This window comes from Portunus trituberculatus, chromosome 5 (genome assembly GCF_017591435.1).
Source record: "Portunus trituberculatus isolate SZX2019 chromosome 5, ASM1759143v1, whole genome shotgun sequence".
In the NCBI taxonomy this organism is placed as follows: domain Eukaryota; kingdom Metazoa; phylum Arthropoda; class Malacostraca; order Decapoda; family Portunidae; genus Portunus; species Portunus trituberculatus.
The window spans coordinates 10,998,696-11,019,264 of NC_059259.1; the positions used below are offsets into that span (position 1 = coordinate 10,998,696).

At 49.7% G+C, this 20,569-nt stretch overlaps 1 protein-coding gene across 3 annotated transcripts in view; it reads right to left on the reverse strand.

The window, feature by feature from the left end:
- Positions 1–20,569, reverse strand: part of LOC123515984 (sodium- and chloride-dependent glycine transporter 2-like) — a 60,941-nt gene that overhangs the window by 23,572 nt on the left and 16,800 nt on the right. For all 3 annotated transcript variants that reach the window (XM_045274948.1, XM_045274954.1, XM_045274964.1), the window contains 2 exons: positions 19,465–19,662; positions 15,265–15,399 (listed from right to left, as the gene is read on the reverse strand). In XM_045274948.1, the coding sequence (XP_045130883.1) occupies positions 15,265–15,399; positions 19,465–19,662 (333 nt within the window). The remainder of the gene's footprint in view (positions 1–15,264; positions 15,400–19,464; positions 19,663–20,569) is intronic.

Sequence of the window (20,569 nt, forward strand, 5' to 3'; positions counted from 1 at the left end):
GTTGTTAGTGGTGTTTGTGGCCTGCAGGAGGGTTGTTAGTGGTGTTTGTGGCCTGCAGGAGGGTTGTTAGTGGTGTTTGTGGCCTGCAGGAGGGTTGTTAGTGGTGTTTGTGGCCTGCAGGAGGGTTGTTAGTGGTGTTTGTGGCCTGCAGGAGGGTTGTTAGTGGTGTTTGTGGCCTGCAGGAGGGTTGTTAGTGGTGTTTGTGGCCTGCAGGAGGGTTGTTAGTGGTGTTTGTGGCCTGCAGGAGGGTTGTTAGTGGTGTTTGTGGCCTGCAGGAGGGTTGTTAGTGGTGTTTGTGGCCTGCAGGAGGGTTGTTAGTGGTGTTTGTGGCCTGCAGGAGGGTTGTTAGTGGTGTTTGTGGCCTGCAGGAGGGTTGTTAGTGGTGTTTGTGGCCTGCAGGAGGGTTGTTAGTGGTGTTTGTGGCCTGCAGGAGGGTTGTTAGTGGTGTTTGTGGCCTGCAGGAGGGTTGTTAGTGGTGTTTGTGGCCTGCAGGAGGGTTGTTAGTGGTGTTTGTGGCCTGCAGGAGGGTTGTTAGTGGTGTTTGTGGCCTGCAGGAGGGTTGTTAGTGGTGTTTGTGGCCTGCAGGAGGGTTGTTAGTGGTGTTTGTGGCCTGCAGGAGGGTTGTTAGTGGTGTTTGTGGCCTGCAGGAGGGTTGTTAGTGGTGTTTGTGGCCTGCAGGAGGGTTGTTAGTGGTGTTTGTGGCCTGCAGGAGGGTTGTTAGTGGTGTTTGTGGCCTGCAGGAGGGTTGTTAGTGGTGTTTGTGGCCTGCAGGAGGGTTGTTAGTGGTGTTTGTGGCCTGCAGGAGGGTTGTTAGTGGTGTTTGTGGCCTGCAGGAGGGTTGTTAGTGGTGTTTGTGGCCTGCAGGAGGGTTGTTAGTGGTGTTTGTGGCCTGCAGGAGGGTTGTTAGTGGTGTTTGTGGCCTGCAGGAGGGTTGTTAGTGGTGTTTGTGGCCTGCAGGAGGGTTGTTAGTGGTGTTTGTGGCCTGCAGGGGGTTGTTAGTGGTGTTTGTGGCCTGCAGGAGGGTTGTTAGTGGTGTTTGTGGCCTGCAGGAGGGTTGTTAGTGGTGTTTGTGGCCTGCAGGAGGGTTGTTAGTGGTGTTTGTGGCCTGCAGGAGGGTTGTTAGTGGTGTTTGTGGCCTGCAGGAGGGTTGTTAGTGGTGTTTGTGGCCTGCAGGAGGGTGCAGGAGGGTTGTTAGTGGTGTTTGTGGCCTGCAGGAGGGTTGTTAGTGGTGTTTGTGGCCTGCAGGAGGGTTGTTAGTGGTGTTTGTGGCCTGCAGGAGGGTTGTTAGTGGTGTTTGTGGCCAGCAGGAGGGTTGTTAGTGGTGTTTGTGGCCTGCAGGAATGGTTGTTAGTGGTGTTTGTGGCCTGCAGGAGGGTTGTTAGTGGTGTTTGTGGCCTGCAGGGAGGGTTGTTAGTTGAGTTTGTGGCCTGCAGGAGGGTTGTTAGTGGTGTTTGTGGCCTGCAGGAGGGTTGTTAGTGGTGTTTGTGGCCTGCAGGAGGGTTGTTAGTGGTGTTTGTGGCCTGCAGGAGGGTTGTTAGTGGTGTTTGTGGCCTGCAGGAGGGTTGTTAGTGGTGTTTGTGGCCTGCAGGAGGGTTGTTAGTGGTGTTTGTGGCCTGCAGGAGGGTTGTTAGTGGTGTTTGTGGCCTGCAGGAGGGTTGTTAGTGGTGTTTGTGGCCTGCAGGAGGGTTGTTAGTGGTGTTTGTGGCCTGCAGGAGGGTTGTTAGTGGTGTTTGTGGCCTGCAGGAGGGTTGTTAGTGGTGTTTGTGGCCTGCAGGAGGGTTGTTAGTGGTGTTTGTGGCCTGCAGGAGGGTTGTTAGTGGTGTTTGTGGCCTGCAGGAGGGTTGTTAGTGGTGTTTGTGGCCTGCAGGAGGGTTGTTAGTGGTGTTTGTGGCCTGCAGGAGGGTTGTTAGTGGTGTTTGTGGCCTGCAGGAGGGTTGTTGTGTTTGTGGCCTGCAGGAGGGTGGTGTTTGTGGCCTGCAGGAGGGTTAGTGGTGTTTGTGGCCTGCAGTGGTGTTTGTGGCCTGCAGGAGGGTTGTTAGTGGTGTTTGTGGCCTGCAGGAGGGTTGTTAGTGGTGTTTGTGGCCTGCAGGGAGGGTTGTTAGTGGTGTTTGTGGCCTGCAGGAGGGTTGTTAGTGGTGTTTGTGGCCTGCAGGAGGGTTGTTAGTGGTGTTTGTGGCCTGCAGGAGGGTTGTTAGTGGTGTTTGTGGCCTGCAGGAGGGTTGTTAGTGGTGTTTGTGGCCTGCAGGAGGGTTGTTAGTGGTGTTTGTGGCCTGCAGGAGGGTTGTTAGTGGTGTTTGTGGCCTGCAGGAGGGTTGTTAGTGGTGTTTGTGGCCTGCAGGAGGGTTGTTAGTGGTGTTTGTGGCCTGCAGGAGGGTTGTTAGTGGTGTTTGTGGCCTGCAGGAGGGTTGTTAGTGGTGTTTGTGGCCTGCAGGAGGGTTGTTAGTGGTGTTTGTGGCCTGCAGGAGGGGGTTAGTGGTGTTTGTGGCCTGCAGGAGGGTGGTGTTTGTGGCCTGCAGGAGGGTTGTTAGTGGTGTTTGTGGCCTGCAGGAGGGTTGTTAGTGGTGTTTGTGGCCCTGCAGGAGGGTTGTTAGTGGTGTTTGTGGCCTGCAGGGAGGGTTGTGGTGTTTGTGGCCTGCAGGAGGGTTGTTAGTGGTGTTTGTGGCCTGCAGGAGGGTTGTTAGTGGTGTTTGTGGCCTGCAGGAGGGTTGTTAGTGGTGTTTGTGGCCTGCAGGAGGGTTGTTAGTGGTGTTTGTGGCCTGCAGGAGGGTTGTTAGTGGTGTTTGTGGCCTGCAGGAGGGTTGTTAGTGGTGTTTGTGGCCTGCAGGAGGGTTGTTAGTGGTGTTTGTGGCCTGCAGGAGGGTTGTTAGTGGTGTTTGTGGCCTGCAGGAGGGTTGTTAGTGGTGTTTGTGGCCTGCAGGGAGGGTTGTTAGTGGTGTTTGTGGCCTGCAGGAAAGGTGGTGTTTGTGGCCTGCAGGGAGGGTTGTTAGTGGTGTTTGTGGCCTGCAGGAGGGTTGTTAGTGGTGTTTGTGGCCTGCAGGGAGGGTTGTTAGTGGTGTTTGTGGCCTGCAGGAGGGTTGTTAGTGGTGTTTGTGGCCTGCAGGGAGGGTTGTTAGTGGTGTTTGTGGCCTGCAGGGAGGGTGGTGTTTGTGGCCTGCAGGGAGGGTTGTTAGTGGTGTTTGTGGCCTGCAGGAGGGTTGTTAGTGGTGTTTGTGGCCTGCAGGAGGGTTGTTAGTGGTGTTTGTGGCCTGCAGGAGGGTTGTTAGTGGTGTTTGTGGCCTGCAGGAGGGTTGTTAGTGGTGTTTGTGGCCTGCAGGAGGGTTGTTAGTGGTGTTTGTGGCCTGCAGGAGGGTTGTTAGTGGTGTTTGTGGCCTGCAGGAGGGTTGTTAGTGGTGTTTGTGGCCTGCAGGAGGGTTAGTGGTGTTTGTGGCCTGCAGGAGGGTTGTTAGTGGTGTTTGTGGCCTGCAGGAGGGTTGTTAGTGGTGTTTGTGGCCTGCAGGAGGGTTGTTAGTGGTGTTTGTGGCCTGCAGGAGGGTTGTTAGTGGTGTTTGTGGCCTGCAGGAGGGTTGTTAGTGGTGTTTGTGGCCTGCAGGAGGGTTGTTAGTGGTGTGGCCTGCAGTGGTGGTTTGTGGCCTGCAGGAGGGTTGTTAGTGGTGTTTGTGGCCTGCAGGAGGGTTGTTAGTGGTGTTTGTGGCCTGCAGGAGGGTTGTTAGTGGTGTTTGTGGCCTGCAGGAGGGTTGTTAGTGGTGTTTGTGGCCTGCAGGAGGGTTGTTAGTGTGTTTGTGGCCTGCAGGAGGGTTGTTAGTGGTGGCCTGCAGGAGGGTTGTGGCCTGCAGGAGGGTTGTTAGTGGTGTTTGTGGCCTGCAGGAGGGTTGTTAGTGGTGTTTGTGGCCTGCAGGAGGGTTGTTAGTGGTGTTTGTGGCCTGCAGGAGGGTTGTTAGTGGTGTTTGTGGCCTGCAGGAGGGTTGTTAGTGGTGTTTGTGGCCTGCAGGAGGGTTGTTAGTGGTGTTTGTGGCCTGCAGGAGGGTTGTTAGTGGTGTTTGTGGCCTGCAGGAGGGTTGTTAGTGGTGTTTGTGGCCTGCAGGAGGGTTGTTAGTGGTGTTTGTGGCCTGCAGGAGGGTTGTTAGTGGTGTTTGTGGCCTGCAGGAGGGTTGTTAGTGGTGTTTGTGGCCTGCAGGAGGGTTGTTAGTGGTGTTTGTGGCCTGCAGGAGGGTTGTTAGTGGTGTTTGTGGCCTGCAGGAGGGTTGTTAGTGGTGTTTGTGGCCTGCAGGAGGGTTGTTAGGGTGTTTGTGGCCTGCAGTGGTGTTTGTGGCCTGCAGGAGGGTTGTTAGTGGTGTTTGTGGCCTGCAGGAGGGTTGTTAGTGGTGTTTGTGGCCTGCAGGAGGGTTGTTAGTGGTGTTTGTGGCCTGCAGGAGGGTTGTTAGTGGTGTTTGTGGCCTGCAGGAGGGTTGTTAGTGGTGTTTGTGGCCTGCAGGAGGGTTGTTAGTGGTGTTTGTGGCCTGCAGGAGGGTTGTTAGTGGTGTTTGTGGCCTGCAGGAGGGTGTGGTGTTTGTGGCTGCAGGAGGGTGGTGTTTGTGGCCTGCAGGAGGGTTGTTAGTGGTGTTTGTGGCCTGCAGGAGGGTTGTTAGTGGTGTTTGTGGCCTGCAGGAGGGTTGTTAGTGGTGTTTGTGGCCTGCAGGAGGGTTGTTAGTGGTGTTTGTGGCCTGCAGGAGGGTTGTTAGTGGTGTTTGTGGCCTGCAGGAGGGTTGTTAGTGGTGTTTGTGGCCTGCAGGAGGGTTGTTAGTGGTGTTTGTGGCCTGCAGGAGGGTTGTTAGTGGTGTTTGTGGCCTGCAGGAGGGTTGTTAGTGGTGTTTGTGGCCTGCAGGAGGGGTTAGTGGTGTTTGTGGCCTGCAGGAGGGTTGTTAGTGGTGTTTGTGGCCTGCAGGAGGGTTGTTAGTGGTGTTTGTGGCCTGCAGGAGGGTTGTTAGTGGTGTTTGTGGCCTGCAGGAGGGTTGTTAGTGGTGTTTGTGGCCTGCAGGAGGGTTGTTAGTGGTGTTTGTGGCCTGCAGGAGGGTTGTTAGTGGTGTTTGTGGCCTGCAGGAGGGTTGTTAGTGGTGTTTGTGGCCTGCAGGAGGGTTGTTAGTGGTGTTTGTGGCCTGCAGGAGGGTTGTTAGTGGTGTTTGTGGCCTGCAGGAGGGTTGTTAGTGGTGTTTGTGGCCTGCAGGAGGGGTTAGTGGTGTTTGTGGCCTGCAGGGAGGGTTGTTAGTGGTGTTTGTGGCCTGCAGGAGGGTTGTTAGTGGTGTTTGTGGCCTGCAGGAGGGTTGTTAGTGGTGTTTGTGGCCTGCAGGAGGGTTGTTAGTGGTGTTTGTGGCCTGCAGGGAGGGTTGTTAGTGGTGTTTGTGGCCTGCAGGGAGGGTTGTTAGTGGTGTTTGTGAGGAAGTGGTTGTTGTATTTGTGGTGGTGTCATCGACGTTTCTGTCATTGGTGTTGGTGTTTCTCATGTCAGCATCAATTCTTTAATGTGTCAAGAAGTAAAGGTGTTGTCACTGGTCATTCTGCTTCACTACTGTTCCACAAACTCCTGGCCATGTTACTTTACTTTCTAATTGATATTTTAGGGAGACTCGTTCGCTAGTGCACTTATATATATATATATATATATATATATATATATATATATATATATATATATATATATATATATATATATATATATATATATATATATATATATTTTTTTTTATATATATATATATATATATATATATATATATATATATTTTTTTTTTTATACCATGTGGGCTTTTCACGGGAATATCTGGGCTAAAGGGGATACTTTTTATGGTAATTCCTATCTCAAAGCCCACCATCTAGGAAACCGTTGCCCCGAGTGAGGAAGCCCAACCTACACTCAGACCGTGGACAGGATTCGAACCCGTGCGCTTGGAGACCCCTCGGACCCCAAAGCACGCATGTTTCCACTGTACCACGGCTTATTGGTAGTAAAACTCGTCCATTAGCAAAAATGGACCGCTAGAACGCCCAACATACCACCAAAAAACTACCAAAAATCATCTAGAATAGTCTAGGCTGCACTAGTCAAGAGAATGAAAGAAAAAGGGAAACCACCTCCGGGACAGCTGCCGCGGCCACCGCCAAGGCCACGTCATTCTTTTTCTGGCGCCAGCTCTGTTCGGACGTTCTCTTTCGTCTCCCGACTCCGAGGGATTATGTTCCTTCTTTTTCTTCGTGTTGCTATGGTGAGTCGTGGTGTGTGTGCGCATTTTTGTGTTTTTGTGTTCTTATGTTTTTATTTTTCTGTGTTCACCGGGAGCGTGTGTGTCTGGCTTTTGGGGTCCAGCTGGGTGAGCCTCTTCTGTGCCGGCTTCTCAGCCTCCTGTTGCCTCGGAGGTCCCTCCGAGCTTCTAGGTGAGCTGTTTTTTCCTGTGGTTCGTGGGTGTGCCTTCCTTCCTTGGTTTTCTGGGGTGCATCTTAGGGTGGCCTCATGATCACCGATGGGAGGCACGCCATCTTTAGCCCACGCGGCGTGCTCTGCCTGTTAGCCTCTGAGGTTGTCTATGGCACCTTACGCTTTCGGGTGGTGCGTTATGCCTGTTTCCCCTTCGCTTCGCTCGGGCTGAGTCATCCTAGTGGCGTCGTTAGTTTGTGAGGCGTCCTAAGCGACTGGGGCGTTCTACGCCACTGAGTCGCCACAGATGTGGCGTCTTAAGTACGGGGTGTCTTACGTTCCTAGGGCGTCTTAAGCTCCCAGGGCGTCCTTGCTACTGGGGCGTCTTAAGCCACTGAGACGCCACCTACTACTGAGGAGTCTTTGGACTCTGGAGCGCCTTAAGCTCCTGGGGCGTCTTAAGCTCCTAGGGCGTCTTAAGCTGATGTGACGCCCTATGCATGCGACATCTTTAGCCCATAGGGCGTCTTAAGCTCCAGGGCGTCCCAAGCGTCTGGGGCGTCCTAAGCCACTGAGACGCCACCTACAACTGAGGTGTCTTTGGACTCTGGAACGTCCTAAGCAGATGTGGCTTCTTTACTGCGGCGCCTTAAGCCCCTAGGGCGTCTTAAACTCCTAGGGCGTCTTTCGCTGCTGCGACGTCTTACGACATCGAGGCGTCTTAAGCTCCTGGGGCGTCCTAAGACACCGAGGCGTCTTAGGATACCGAGGCGTCTTTAGCTGTTGGGGCGTCGTAAGACCCTGGGCGTCTTAAGCGGTTGAGGTGTTTTTTGCAACTGAGGCATCTTAAGCTGCTGAGGAGTCTTAAGCCACTGGGGCGCCCTAGGTTCCAGCGGCGTTTTTCTTTCAGGAGTGCCTAGCGGTAGGAGACGACCTTCATGTTCCTCTTTCACCGTGTCTACGACCTCACCCCCGGATCGTCGACATCCTTCCTGCTCTCCCCCTCGTTTGTCCGGGCGGTCTCCCGGCACCCGGTCGGTTTGCAGGCTGGAGACGCACGCCCAATCACCTGGCCGCTCCGTGTCCCCTGCTCGGGGTGTGGTTTCCTCCTCCGATCAACTGATGGAGATGTTTCATCAACTACAGGCTTTCCTGCGGACCGTGGGTGGAGGGATGCAGGATGCTCGGCCTTCTCTGACGTCTTCGAGGCCGGTGGAGCTGGGCCGCGAAGACCTGGCCCAGGACGACTCCGAATTTCTGCATTCCTTGGTTCCTCCGCAATCTTTCCCGGAGGACAACGACTTGTTCAATCGCGCGTCGTCCCGGTCCTCTTGTTTGCTTAAGGACCCCTCCCCCATCTCGGAAACAGGGGATGGCTTTTGATTGGGTCGAAGTCCCCTCTTCCTGGCCGGTGTCCTTTTTGGAGGGCAAGCTGGTGGTCATGCAGTCGCAGCCTGGCTCCGCTGCGCTGGTGCCCCGGACGGACTTGGAGGTCAGAGCGCGCGTTCGGGAGGATGGTAAAGAGATGTTCCAGTACCGGAGGGTGCGGCTGTCCAAGAGGGACGCCCTTCCCCCGATCCTTTCCGTTTCGTCTACACTGGTCTTCGACACGGTTGACGCTGTCTTTCGTGGCTTCGGGGTCTTCCGTGGAAGTTTCTCAGACCGGTGATGGCAGGCGGCTGGCCACCTTGGGGGACCAGGAGTTTCTTAATTGGGGTAAGCTCTCCTTGGAGCCTCGACAACTCTGGTCAGCTCACCTGGCCGAGAAGTACTGGAGGGTGCGGCTGTCCAAGAGGGACGCCCTTCCCCTGATCCCTTCCGTTTCGTCTATGCTGGTCTTCGACACGGTTGACGCTGTGAACGCGGCGTCTTTCGTGGCTTCGGGGTCTTCCGTGGAAGTTTCTCAGACCGGTGATGGCAGGCGGCTCGCCACCTTGGGGGGCCAGGAGTTTCTTAATTGGGGTAAGCTCTCCTTGGAGCCTCAGCAACTCTGGTCAGCTCAGCTGGCCGAGAAGTCTTTCTCTGGGCCCCATAGCTCCTTGTCGCCCCTCTATCTGTTCCCTAACTCGGATTGTTTGGATCCTAGCATTAGGGACTTTCTTGTGGCCCCTCCTCTGAAGCAACCAGATTTTCCCTGGCAGGTGCTCCAGGTTCCTCGGTCTGCCCTCGCTCTAGACACTAAGGATCGACTGCTGGCTTCTCTTTCTGTGTCCACTTGTGCCAGGTTGGCCCAGTTGGTTCACTGGTCGAAGTGTTTGGGAGAGAAGCTGGACGATATACCCCGTGGGGAGGCTCGCTCCACTCTGTCAGCCCTTTACACCGTGGCAGCCGGTCTTGCGCAGGCCATGTCTCCGACGGTCCGTCCTGCGTTGGAGAAGGCGGTTAACTCTCGGTTGCTGTTACGGAAGGCAGCCTTTAAGGACAGACCAGCTTCTTTGGTTCATGGTATCTCCCGCCAGGACCCCTTCCATCCGGGTCTTCTGTCCGACCAGTCCGTTCAGGCCGTTTTGGCTTCCCAACCTCCGACTTTCTACTTGATAGCTTCCCAGCCTTCCACTTCTAGGTCTGCGGGACGGCCCACGCTCAAGAGGAGGGGGAGTCCGGTTCGTTTTCCCACTAGGCCTCCACCTAAGCGTCGGGCTGCTCATAAGCAAGACCTGAACCCTGCTCCTTCTCCTACTGAGCCGCGTCGCTTGCCTCGAGGTAACTTTTTTTCGAGGCGACCGGGGTACTAGGCGCCGAGACGGAAAGCCTTCACAGCGTCCTTCTCAATGCTTCTGACTCCCCGGTGCCTGGCCTCCTCTCCAGTTGGACCGCCTCTTGGCCCGCCACAGGTTGGGCGTCCAGGGTGGTACGGAGGGGTCTCACGTGGTCGTGGGTTCAACGGCCTCCCCTTCGTCGCCCCAAGTCCTTGTCCAGGGTGAGGGACTCCGTCCGGGCGCATGTCATCGAGATGCTTCGGGAGGGGGGTCGTGGAGCCGACGTCGTCTCCAGTTTTTCTCTCTCGCCTTTTTACTGTTCCCAAGAGAGGCTCGAACAGAGACAGACTCGTCATAGATCTCAAAGCTTTGAACCGGTTTATTCGAGTTCATAATTTCAGAATGCTGACCTTGGCGCAGGTCCGTCTCCGACTCCAAAAAGGGAACTGGTTGACCTCCCTGGATTTAGAGGACGTCTACTGGCACATTCCCATTGCCCCCCGCTACCGAAAGTTCCTAGCCTTTCAGGTGGGGGCTCAGTGTTTCCAGTTCACTCACCTCCCATTCGGTCTTTCCATTGCGCCCAGAGTTTTCTTCCGCTTGGCGAAGGTTGTCGCCACGGAACTGGTCGCGAAGGGGGTGGACATTCTGATGTATCTCGACGATTGGCTCATCGTTTCCCCTACTCAGGGGGCGGCGGTGGCGGAGGTAGCGACAGCGGTGTCTACAACGCAGGAGATGGGTTTCATGGTGAACTTCGCGAAGTCCAACTTGCGACCCACGCAGCGCCTCCGATGGCTGGGGATGGAGTGGGACACGTCTTGAGCCATGGTTCGCTTGTCTCCGGAAAATGCCAACAAGATACGTCGTCGGGTGTTCTGCGCGTCGGTCTCCAGGTTGATGACCTGACGCCAGTGGGAATCACTCCTGGGGATGTTGAACTTCGCGGCCGAGGTCTGCCCTCTCGGTCGGATCCGCCATCGCAGACTAGCTTTGGAGGTAAATTTGGTGATTCCTGTCCGGCCCCGGGACCTCCTTCGCCCGGTGCTGCGTCATCTGGCCGCGGCGCTGCGTCCCTGGCTCGACAGCCCTGCCCTACGCCAATGGGTCCCGTGGCAGCCACCCCCGCCGGACTTAAGGGTGTCAACAGATGCCTTGGACATGGGTTGGGGTTACCAGTCGTCCTTGGGTCATCAGGATCACGAACAGTGGGACGCAGACCTGTTGGGAGCTCACATCAACCTCAAGGAATTGCTTGTGCCCTACAAGTTCCTGCGGTCTCACAGGGACCTGCAGGATCGCAGTATTGTTTTTGAGATGGACAATACATCGGCGGTCCATTGCATCTTTTGCCAGGGATCGTCCAAGTCTGAAGCCCTCTTGTCCATTTCCGAGAAGCTGTTCCTGGAGGCACACGACCGGTCGCTTCACCTCTCGGCCCTGTTTGTCCCGGGCTCGGAGAATCTTTGGGCGGACACGCTGTCCCGGCGTCGTCATACATCCGTGGAGTGGCGCCTTCGACCTCAAGTGTTCGACTCTCTCACTTCCAGATGGGGGTTTCCTCAAGTGGACCTGTTCGCCTCACCAGACACTGCCCAACTGCCCCTTTTTCTTACTAGGACAGTCAGGACAGCAGCAGGGGGTCCGGATGCATTCTCCGAAGATTGGAACAGGTGGACCTACATTTATCTCTTTCCACCCCCGTCGACGAAAGTTCTCCTTCGAGTCTGGCAGCGCCTCAGGTCGTACAGAGGCAGTGTTCTCCTTCTGGCTCCGTGGTGGCCAGCTCAACCGTGGTTCTCCGTCCTGAGGGCCTGGTGCCCCAACTCCCTGTTTCTGGGGACCGCGTGTCTCCTTAATCCACTAACAGACAAGCTACAGTCGTCCCTCCGCCTACACGCTTGGAATTTCTCCGCCGAGCGCTGAGGAACCACTTCTCGGCTGCAGTGGTGCAAGATATGCTTTCGGCGTTGCGTCCCTCTTCGACTCGGCAGTACGAGTCTTGCTGGAGGGCTTTTCAGGCCTTCCTTAGGGAACGGGGCGCTCCCTCCGTAACGGCGGCTGTGGTCTTCAGTTTCTTGTCCTCCCTGGTACATGAGCGAGGTCGTCAGCCTCCAACTGTGGCAGTCCACCTAGTGGCTCTCTCGGATCCCCTGTGGTATGGTTTTAATATCAGATTGGATCCGAGGGCCGTTGTTCTATTGAAGAGGGGCCTTTTTTATCAACGTCCCCCGCTTCGGGCGCCCCGACCGACTTGGTCCCTCCAGAAAGTTTTAGATCTTCTGCGGGGTGGGGCCTTCTTCTCTTCACCTCTTTCTCTAGTGCCGGCCTTGAAGAAGGCTCTCTTCCTAACGGCGTTGGCTTCCGGTCTTCGGGCCTCCCAACTGCGGGCCCTCACTCGGTTCCCCCAGTGGACGGTTTTCGCGGAGGACCGTTCTCACGTCTCTCTTGCGCCCTCTCCTCGTTTTCTCACCAAGAACGAACGTGAGGACCATCGGTTGCAGCTGGTGGTTATTCCAGCTTGGATGGACCACGGCGAGCATCACTCACTTTGCCCGGTGGCGGCTTTGAAGTACTTCATCAAGGCCTCGTCGGACCAACCGCCTCATTGTTTGTTTGTTTCGGAGCGTGGTTCCCCGCTCTCGACGAGGAGAATTTCTGCCCTACTCCACGAACTGATTGAGGAGGCTGACCCAGGAAGGGCTCCCAAGGCTCACGACATTCGCGGGGCCGCCTATTCTCTCGCCTTTTTGCGGACTTTTTCCCTTGCGGGTGTGACGGAGGGTGGTCAGTGGTCCTCGTCTACTTCCTTCGTTACCCGATATTTATCTCATTCCTGGCGTGACATTCCCTGCATGGCTTTAGGGGTTCTTCCAGGTAACCAGAGTTCTCCTTGACTTAAGGGGATCTCTGTTAGGGGTTTTTGTATTGTATCTAGTCTGTGTAGGTACGGTGCCCTTACTTTTGTGGGGTTTGCCCCTGGTTCTCGGGGTTTACTCTTGTATGTTTTCTGGAGTAAATATATTGTGTTTTCCTGATCTTTTTTCCCTCCTCCTTTGGAAAGTAGCAAGTGCACTAGCGAACGAGTCTCCCTAAAATTACAGCTCTGACGCCTTTGGCGAAAAGCCTATTTTTGGGGAGACGAGTGAAGCTAGTGCACACTTCGGGTCCCGCCCCGGCTTCTGTGGCCGTCCTCCCTCTCGGTCAGGGGCAGGTGGTATGGTGAATGACGTGGCCTTGGCGGTGGCCGCGGGAGCTGTCCCGGAGGTGGTTTCCCTTTTTCTTTCGTTCTCTTGACTAGTGCAGCCTAGATTATTCTAGATTATTTTTTGGTAGTTTTTTGGTGGTATGTTGGGCGTTCTAGCGGTCCAATTTTGCTAATGGACGAGTTTTACTACCAATATAGCCAGTGCACTAGCTTCACTCGTCTCCCCAAAAATAGGCTTTTCGCCAAAGGCGTCAAAGCTGTAATTTTCGTAGAGGTCTCTTAAGAATAACAGCAACAAAAGCAATAATAACAATTCTAATGATAATGATATATAAGAGTTTCAATAATAATAATAGTAATAGTAGTAATAAAAAATAATAATAATAATAATAACAAAAAGAACAACAACAATAATAACAACAACAAAAACAATTATAATAATAAAGATAATAATAATAATAATAATAATAATAATAATAATAATAATAATAATAATAATAATGATTATAAAATAATAATAATAATAATAATAATAATAATAATAATAATAATAATAATAATAATAATAATAATAATAATAATAATAATAATAATAATAATAATAATAATAATAATAATGATCATAATAATAATAATAATAATAATAATAATAATAATAATAATAATTTGGTTGCTGAAAACAAAGAATAGGAGAAAAAGATCCCAGCACAAGCCACGTCACAAACAACTGACTGCGCACAAGTGAGAGAAGTACACGAGAGAGGAAGACACAAGGTGACCTGTCAATAGGTCAAGCATACCAACTAACATACACTGAGAGGACGGAACATTAATGTGTGGCATGAAAGGACTGTTGCTCGGGAAAAGGAACAAAACGGATGACAGAAGAGTGTGGATGTGCGTGTGAATGTCAATAGGTGTGTGGCACATGTTTGCATTGTTATTGGTGCGATGCATGGCACACTGTGGCTTCTAACGTAATGCTGACTGACACTTAGAGAAAATTCCATAAGTAGTCATCATTTATTCTATGTGCCTAATGTTATGAGTAAACACAATTATTGTGTTAGGGTGGAACAACAGCAACAAAGCAAGAATAATGAAAAGAAAATGACACAACGGGTAGGTAGCTAACAAACAATAGATGAAAGGTGTATCACTTGTGTACGTGTGCAGTTAGTTAGGAGTGTATAATACATTGTGTTATTGCCATACGTGTATACAGTTGTGGGTTAAAAATGCAGAAGCCCAGCTCCCTCATTGTCACATAAAGTCTTTCCTGAGCCTCAACAAATTCAGGAGACATGTCAGACGTGTCAATAGAATTCCTGTTATTTGCGCTTGTATTGCATTTACTTTAAGATTAGGTTAAGCTGCAACCTTTCTCCAGTTCCGTTCACCACTAATAATACTACAACAATTTTTCATTTAGAACACGAAATGTTCACATGTTTCGTGTGTAGGAATATTACTTAGATAGTACGGAAGGAAAACACCCAACACTATGACTAATGCTCCACTCACACATACACGATTGTGGTGCCACGACAGGCACGATGGCTGAAATTTGGCATTGTGGGACGAAAAAACACTATTGGGGCATCAATCATACATGATCGGGGTGTTTCGGGGGTCATCGGGCAACATACGGTGCATGCTGGGTTGCGGGGGATGTCCGGGCATCAGGGCAAAAATTTTGAAACTGCTCAAAATTTTCAGCCGACTGGCCGACAACTGTCAAACAGCGTAGCTATCGGGGAATATCGAGGCGAAATGAGCGACAGGGGCGAAAGGTACGGGGCTATCGTTGCACCATCACCCCCTTGCGGCCCGTGAGGGACGGCAGGGGCGGCGGAAACTGTGATGACGTATGTAGAGGGCAGTACCGGCGCTCCCGCCAACCGTCACAGGCGACGCGTTGCTCGCTCTGCCGGGGAGCGGCGACACGGTCAACGACAAGAGCCCTGAGTAAGTGGTATCTCATACCACAACCCCAGCATAATTATTTCCTTCGTGGAACTGTCCATGCTTGTGGTGGTGTTGAGTCACTGGTGATGTGGCACTGGTGCTGGAGTGTTTACCTGGTGTTGTGGTGGGCTGCTTGCTTATATATATGTCGTGGCATGCATCGGGGTTGTCGCTCCGACACACCCGTACCATCGCTTCTTTCGCCCCGAATGCAACGATGATACGCCCCTGCCGGGCCGTATGGGGCGATATGAGGATGCAATTTGCAAATGAGGGTGTTGTAGGGGGTTCGTCGGGGGTTCATCGCCCCTGTCGCGCCGAAACGAGCGTATCATCATTTCATGTCGAGGCGGCAGTGCCACGTTAGGTGCGACACCACCCCAATCACTCCCCAGATATGCCTGATAATCGTGTCTTTCCCGGCTCTCTGCCCTGTCCTGTATTTTCGGGAGCAATCGTGCACTTTTTAGCCCCAATTCCAATCGTGCCTGTTGGGGCACCACAATCGTGTATTAGTGTGAGTCCAGCATAACACACATATTCTATACTCTCATGCATCTGGCAGCCACACTTACCCACAATCTTCAGAAGGGGTGCACCCAGACCGAGGAGAGGACATACACACACCGAGTTAGCCAGGATTGTTTTGTCCCCTGTAGCTGGTTGAGAACAATACATGTGTTGACTGTCTCCTAGACTTTACTTCAAGCCCCATGATACTGACAGCTTCATCAACACACGCGGATACTTATTTATAAGGCTCTGTGAGGACCCACCTACACCGCGGAAGGAGGATACACGAGATAAAAAGATTGTAGAGTGTAGTGAATACGAAAGCGAAGCGCAGCGGACATGTCTTGCAGCAAAATGCTCCCAACTGTATAACGTTCTGTGCCGTATTTAGTCTAAACTATGGTGATAGGTGTTCACTGTTTACTGCCTACTACTCCTACTACTCACAAATAAGACCAACATAAAGTGATGGAAAATATATAATGACTCACCGGAAAAGATGGGCGCCATCTTGGAGAAAAGAACAGCGGGCCCCAGACTGACATACTGGCCGATGCTTAGTTCCATGAAGAAGACAGGAATTCCCGCCATGAAAAGCATCGTCACGTAAGGGATCAGAAAGGCGGCTGAAAACAAGAAGTTGATCATTACAGTTAATTACTATTTCTAAAACTTGAGATGGAAATTTATTTATAGATAAAATGGGCGCTTTCTGGAGATAGCAGTTCTTGTTGCAGATATATGGATATAATTAAAGTTAAAACTTGTTTGTGTTTTTACAGATAATTGCTTTCAATTCATGAATGTGAAATAATGAAGTATGCCATATGGACACAGGCATTCTTAGTTCAATGATTGGTCAGTGTTATATGGTGATTGTATAGTCACGTAGGAGGCAGTAGACACATACCGAAACGATAATTTACTCACAGCGAGGTCTAATAGCACTAGTTCATGGGGTGCTGTGAACCTTCCATTAAAACTAGTTGTGATCTCGCTGAACGTTTCCCTTTGTCTCACAACTCAAGGGGGAAGTCACAGCCTGCCCTCTTAAGACAACTCTCCTACTTCTCATAAAACTACAGGCACCTACCACACACAAACCCTTCACTTAAAATTCAAAATTTAAATAATAGTGACTCCAAACCCAGCCTCGGAGTCGTCTTCTGGGGAGGGGACTAGAAATGTTCCCAGGTCGAACTGCCCTCTCTCAATAATAACCTCAAATGTCTTGACACCTCCTCAACTTTTTCTACATTAACTTCTGCAACATTCGCGGTCTTAGATCTAATTTCCAATCTGTGGAACACCACCTCTCCTCTACTAAACCTCATCTTCTTTTCCTCACCGAAACACAGCTGTCTGAGGCAACTGACAGTAGCCCCTTCTCTGTTCCCTCCTACTTTCTCTATTCTCATTTTCGTTCCAAAGCTGGATGTTGCGTCTATGTACGCAACGACTTAATTTGCTCTCGTGCCCACGCTCTTGAATATTCCGAGTTTTCCACCATCTGGCTTAGACTCAACAGTCACTCTTGAACTAAATTTATCTGTGCTGTCTATCTCTCCCCTAACTCCTCTGACTATAGTAAATTCTTTGACTATTTAACTTCCAAAGTGGAGCACATTCTGTCCCTCTACGGAGATCTCCATCTTTGGAGATTTCAATGTTCACCACCGGTTTTAGCTTTCCTCTCCCTTTACTGACCATCCTGATGAACTAGCCTTCAACTTTGCTATCCTCCATGACCTAAAGCAACTGGTGCAACACCCTACTTGTATTCCTGACCATCTACGAGACACGCTCAACATTCTTGATCTCTTCCTCACCTCTAATCCTTCTGTTTATGCTGTCACCCTATCTTCTCCATTGGGCTCCTCCGAACACAATCTCATTTCTGTATCTTGTCCTATTTCTCCAATCCCTCCCCTAAGTGGAGGTGACTCTGGCGTTTTGCCTCTGCCAGCTGGGGGGACCTAAGGAGGTATTATGCTGATTTTCCCTGGAATGATTCCTGTTTCCGTGTCAGAGACCCATCTCTGTGTGCTGAACGCATAACAGAGGTGATAGTGTCTGGCATGGAGGCGTACATTCCTCATTCTTTTTCTCAACCTAAACCTTCTAAACCTTGGTTTAACACAGCCTGTTCTCGTGCTATACATGATAGAGAGGTTGCCCACAAAAGGTACTTGAGCCTTCCATCTCCTGAATCTCATGCACTTTATATTTCTGCTGGAATCATGCCAAGTCTGTTCTTCATCTTGCCAAGCACTCCTTCATAAATAGAAAATGTCAAAATCTTTCAAACTCTAACTCCCTCGTGACTTCTGGCATCTGGCCAAAAACATCTCCAATAACTTTACTTCTTCATCTTTCCTCCTTTATTTCATCCTGATGGCACCACTGCCATCTCATCTGTCTCTAAAGCTGAACTCTTCTCTCAAACCTTTGCTAACAACTCCACCTTGGATGATTCTGGGCTTGTCCCTCCCTCTCCTCCTCCCTCTGACTATTTCATGTCTTCAATCAAAATTCTTCGTAATGATGTTTTCCATGCCCTCGCTGGCCTAAACCCTCGGAAGGCTTATGGACCTGATGGGGTCCCTCCTATTGTTCTCAAAAACTGTGCTTCCGTGCTTGCACCTTGCCTGGCCAAACTCTTTCAACTATGTCTATCGACTTCTACCTTTCCTTCTTGCTGGAAGTTTGCCTACATTCAGCCTGTTCCTAAAAAGGGTGACCGTTCTAATCCCTCAAACTACCGTCCTATAGCTTTAATCTCTTGCTTGTCTAAAGTTTTTGAATCTATCCTGAATAGGAAGATTCTCAAACATCTGTCACTTCACAATCTTCTGTCTGATCGCCAGTATGGCTTCCGTCAAGGTCGCTCTACTGGTGATCTTCTGGCTTTCCTTACTGAGTCTTGGTCATCCTCTTTTAGAGATTTCGGTGAAACTTTTGCTGTTGCGTTAGACATATCAAAAGCTTTTGATAGAGTCTGGCACAAAGCTTTGATTTCAAAACTGCCCTCCTACGGCTTCTATCCTTCTCTCTGCAACTTTATCTCAAGTTTCCTTTCCGACCGTTCTATTGCAGCTGTGGTAGACGGCCACTGTTCTTCTCCTAAATCTATTAACAGTGGTGTTCCTCAGGGTTCTGTCCTGTCACCCACTCTCTTTCTATTATTCATTAATGACCTTCTTAACCAAACTTCTTGCCCTATCCACTCCTACGCTGATGATACCACCCTACATCTTTCCACGTCCTTTCAGAGACGTCCAACCCTTCAGGAAGTCAACAGATCACGCAGGGACGCCACAGAACGCCTGACTTCCGATCTTTCTAAGATTTCTGATTGGGGCAGAGAAAACTTAGTAGTTTTCAATGCCTCAAAAACTCAATTCCTCCATCTATCAACTCGACACAACCTTCCAGACAACTATCCCTCCTTCTTCAATGACACTCAACTGTCTCCCTCTTCCACACTGAATATCCTCGGTCTGTCCTTTACTCATAATCTTAACTGGAAACTTCACATCTCATCTCTTGCTAAAACAGCTTTTATGAAGTTAGGCATTCTGTGATATCTCTGCCAGTTTTTCACGCCCCTCCAACTGCTAACTCTGTACAAGGGCCTTATCCGTCCTTGTATAGAGTACTCTTTGCATGTTTAGGAGGTTCCACTTATGCATCTTTATTAGATAGGATGGAATCATAAGCTTTTCGTTTCATCAACTCCCTGACTGACTGTCTTCAGCCTCTTTCTCACCGCCTTTCTATATTTTATCGCTATTTTCATGCTAACTGCTCTATTGATCTTCCTAACTGCATGCCTTCCCTCCCCATGCAGCCTCGCTGCACAAGGTTTTCTTCTTACTCTCACCCCTATTTTGCCCAACCTTCTAATACAAGAGTTAGCCAGTATTTTCAATCATTCATACCTTTCACTGGTAAACTCTGGAACTTCCTTCCTACTTCCTGTGACTTGAATTCTTTTAAGAGAGAGGTGTCGAGACATTTGTCCCTGACTTTTGACTAATTATTTTATGGAGACTACGATTTAAGTGACCCTTTTCTTTTCTAATATTAATTTTTTTGCCCTTGGTAGTTCTCCCTCTTACATAAATATATATATATATATATATATATATATATATATATATATATATATATATATATATATATATATATATATATATATATATATATATATATATATATATATATATATATATATATATATATATATATATATATATATATATGTTCTTTATAAAGAAATTAGTGTGTGTGTGTGTGTGTGTGTGTGTGTGTGTGTGTGTGTGTGTGTGTGTGTGTGTGTGTGTGTGTGTGTGTGTGTGTGTGTGTGTGTGTGTGTGTGTGTGTGTGTGTGTGTGTGTGAGTGAGAGAGAGAGAGAGAGAGAGAGAGAGAGAGAGAGAGAGAGAGAGAGAGAGAGAGAGAGAGAGAGAGAGAGAGAGAGAGAGAGAGAGAGAGAGAGAGAGAGAGAGAGAGAGAGATATTAAAGAAAAAAAAAAGGCCAGGAATAAAATGAGAGAAAGATATGTACTGACGTTTCAATTAGTGTTTAAATTTGACTTGCTCCTTGGAGACAAGTCAACTCATTGCTGGGAATGGAGAAATCAAGTACCACAACAGCACCTTCCTCTCCTGATCTCTCCTCTAAGCTTACCTCCTCCATTCTTGTAACACAGGTAAGGAAATCTCCATACGTTGCCGAATCCAACAGCATATCCTAGGCAATAAAAGATGAACTGAAGGGGATTCTTCCAGTTTTCCCTTTCAACTTTATTGTTGGTTTCCTTGTCTTCCACCGGGGAGCTGATATTCAACACTTTCTTGTCCACCGCCATGTCTGGACCAGTTTTATCTGCAAAGAACCATAAATTATTTGCAGAGGTGGGTACTTCCGTACCTCGATCCGCACCTCTGCTCCTCCGTACTACCTGCGGACCACCAAACAAGGTGCGGAGATCCGGAATGCGGAAAAATTTTCAAAAGTGCGGAAGTAACGGGTACGGAAAGACGAAATTCTAAGGCAATACTTCCGCGCCTAAGATTTTCGAGGATAAAAAAAAGAAAAATAAATGAATGAATAAATAAATAAAGACGACAAATAGTCCGCTCTCCGTACCATTATTTTGGCTGTCTGTGTTACCAGGCACACACACACACACACACACACACACACACACACACACACACACACACACACACACACACACACACACACACACATATATATATATATATATATATATATATATATATATATATATATATATATATATATATATATATATATATATATATATATATATATATATATATATATATATATATATTGAGGTCTGATGTATTATTGTCTTATATTTTGTTTTATTTTTTTGTGGTGCGGACTAGATTTTTCAGGCGCGCTTTAATAGTTTTGGGTACGGTACCGGAGGTGCGGAGGTGCGGTACCGGACCGAGATAAAAATTCTAGGCGGGGAAGTATAGTTAAGTCCTCGTTATACGGTACAAGTGCGTTCCTGAAAACCTTACCGCTAATCGAAATTACCTTATACCGAACCCATTATAACATGTAATTAGGGATGTGTTCCAGCACGTCGAAAGTCACCACCTACACACATGAAAATACATGAAAATAGTCATATATAAAAAAAAAAAAAAAAAAAAAATGTAAAGTACTGCGCAAAAGAAATAAATTTTTTATTTAGCTTTCACTCGCCACGCATTGTATGAGATGATGTCCCTCCCGAGGCTAAGGGACAGGA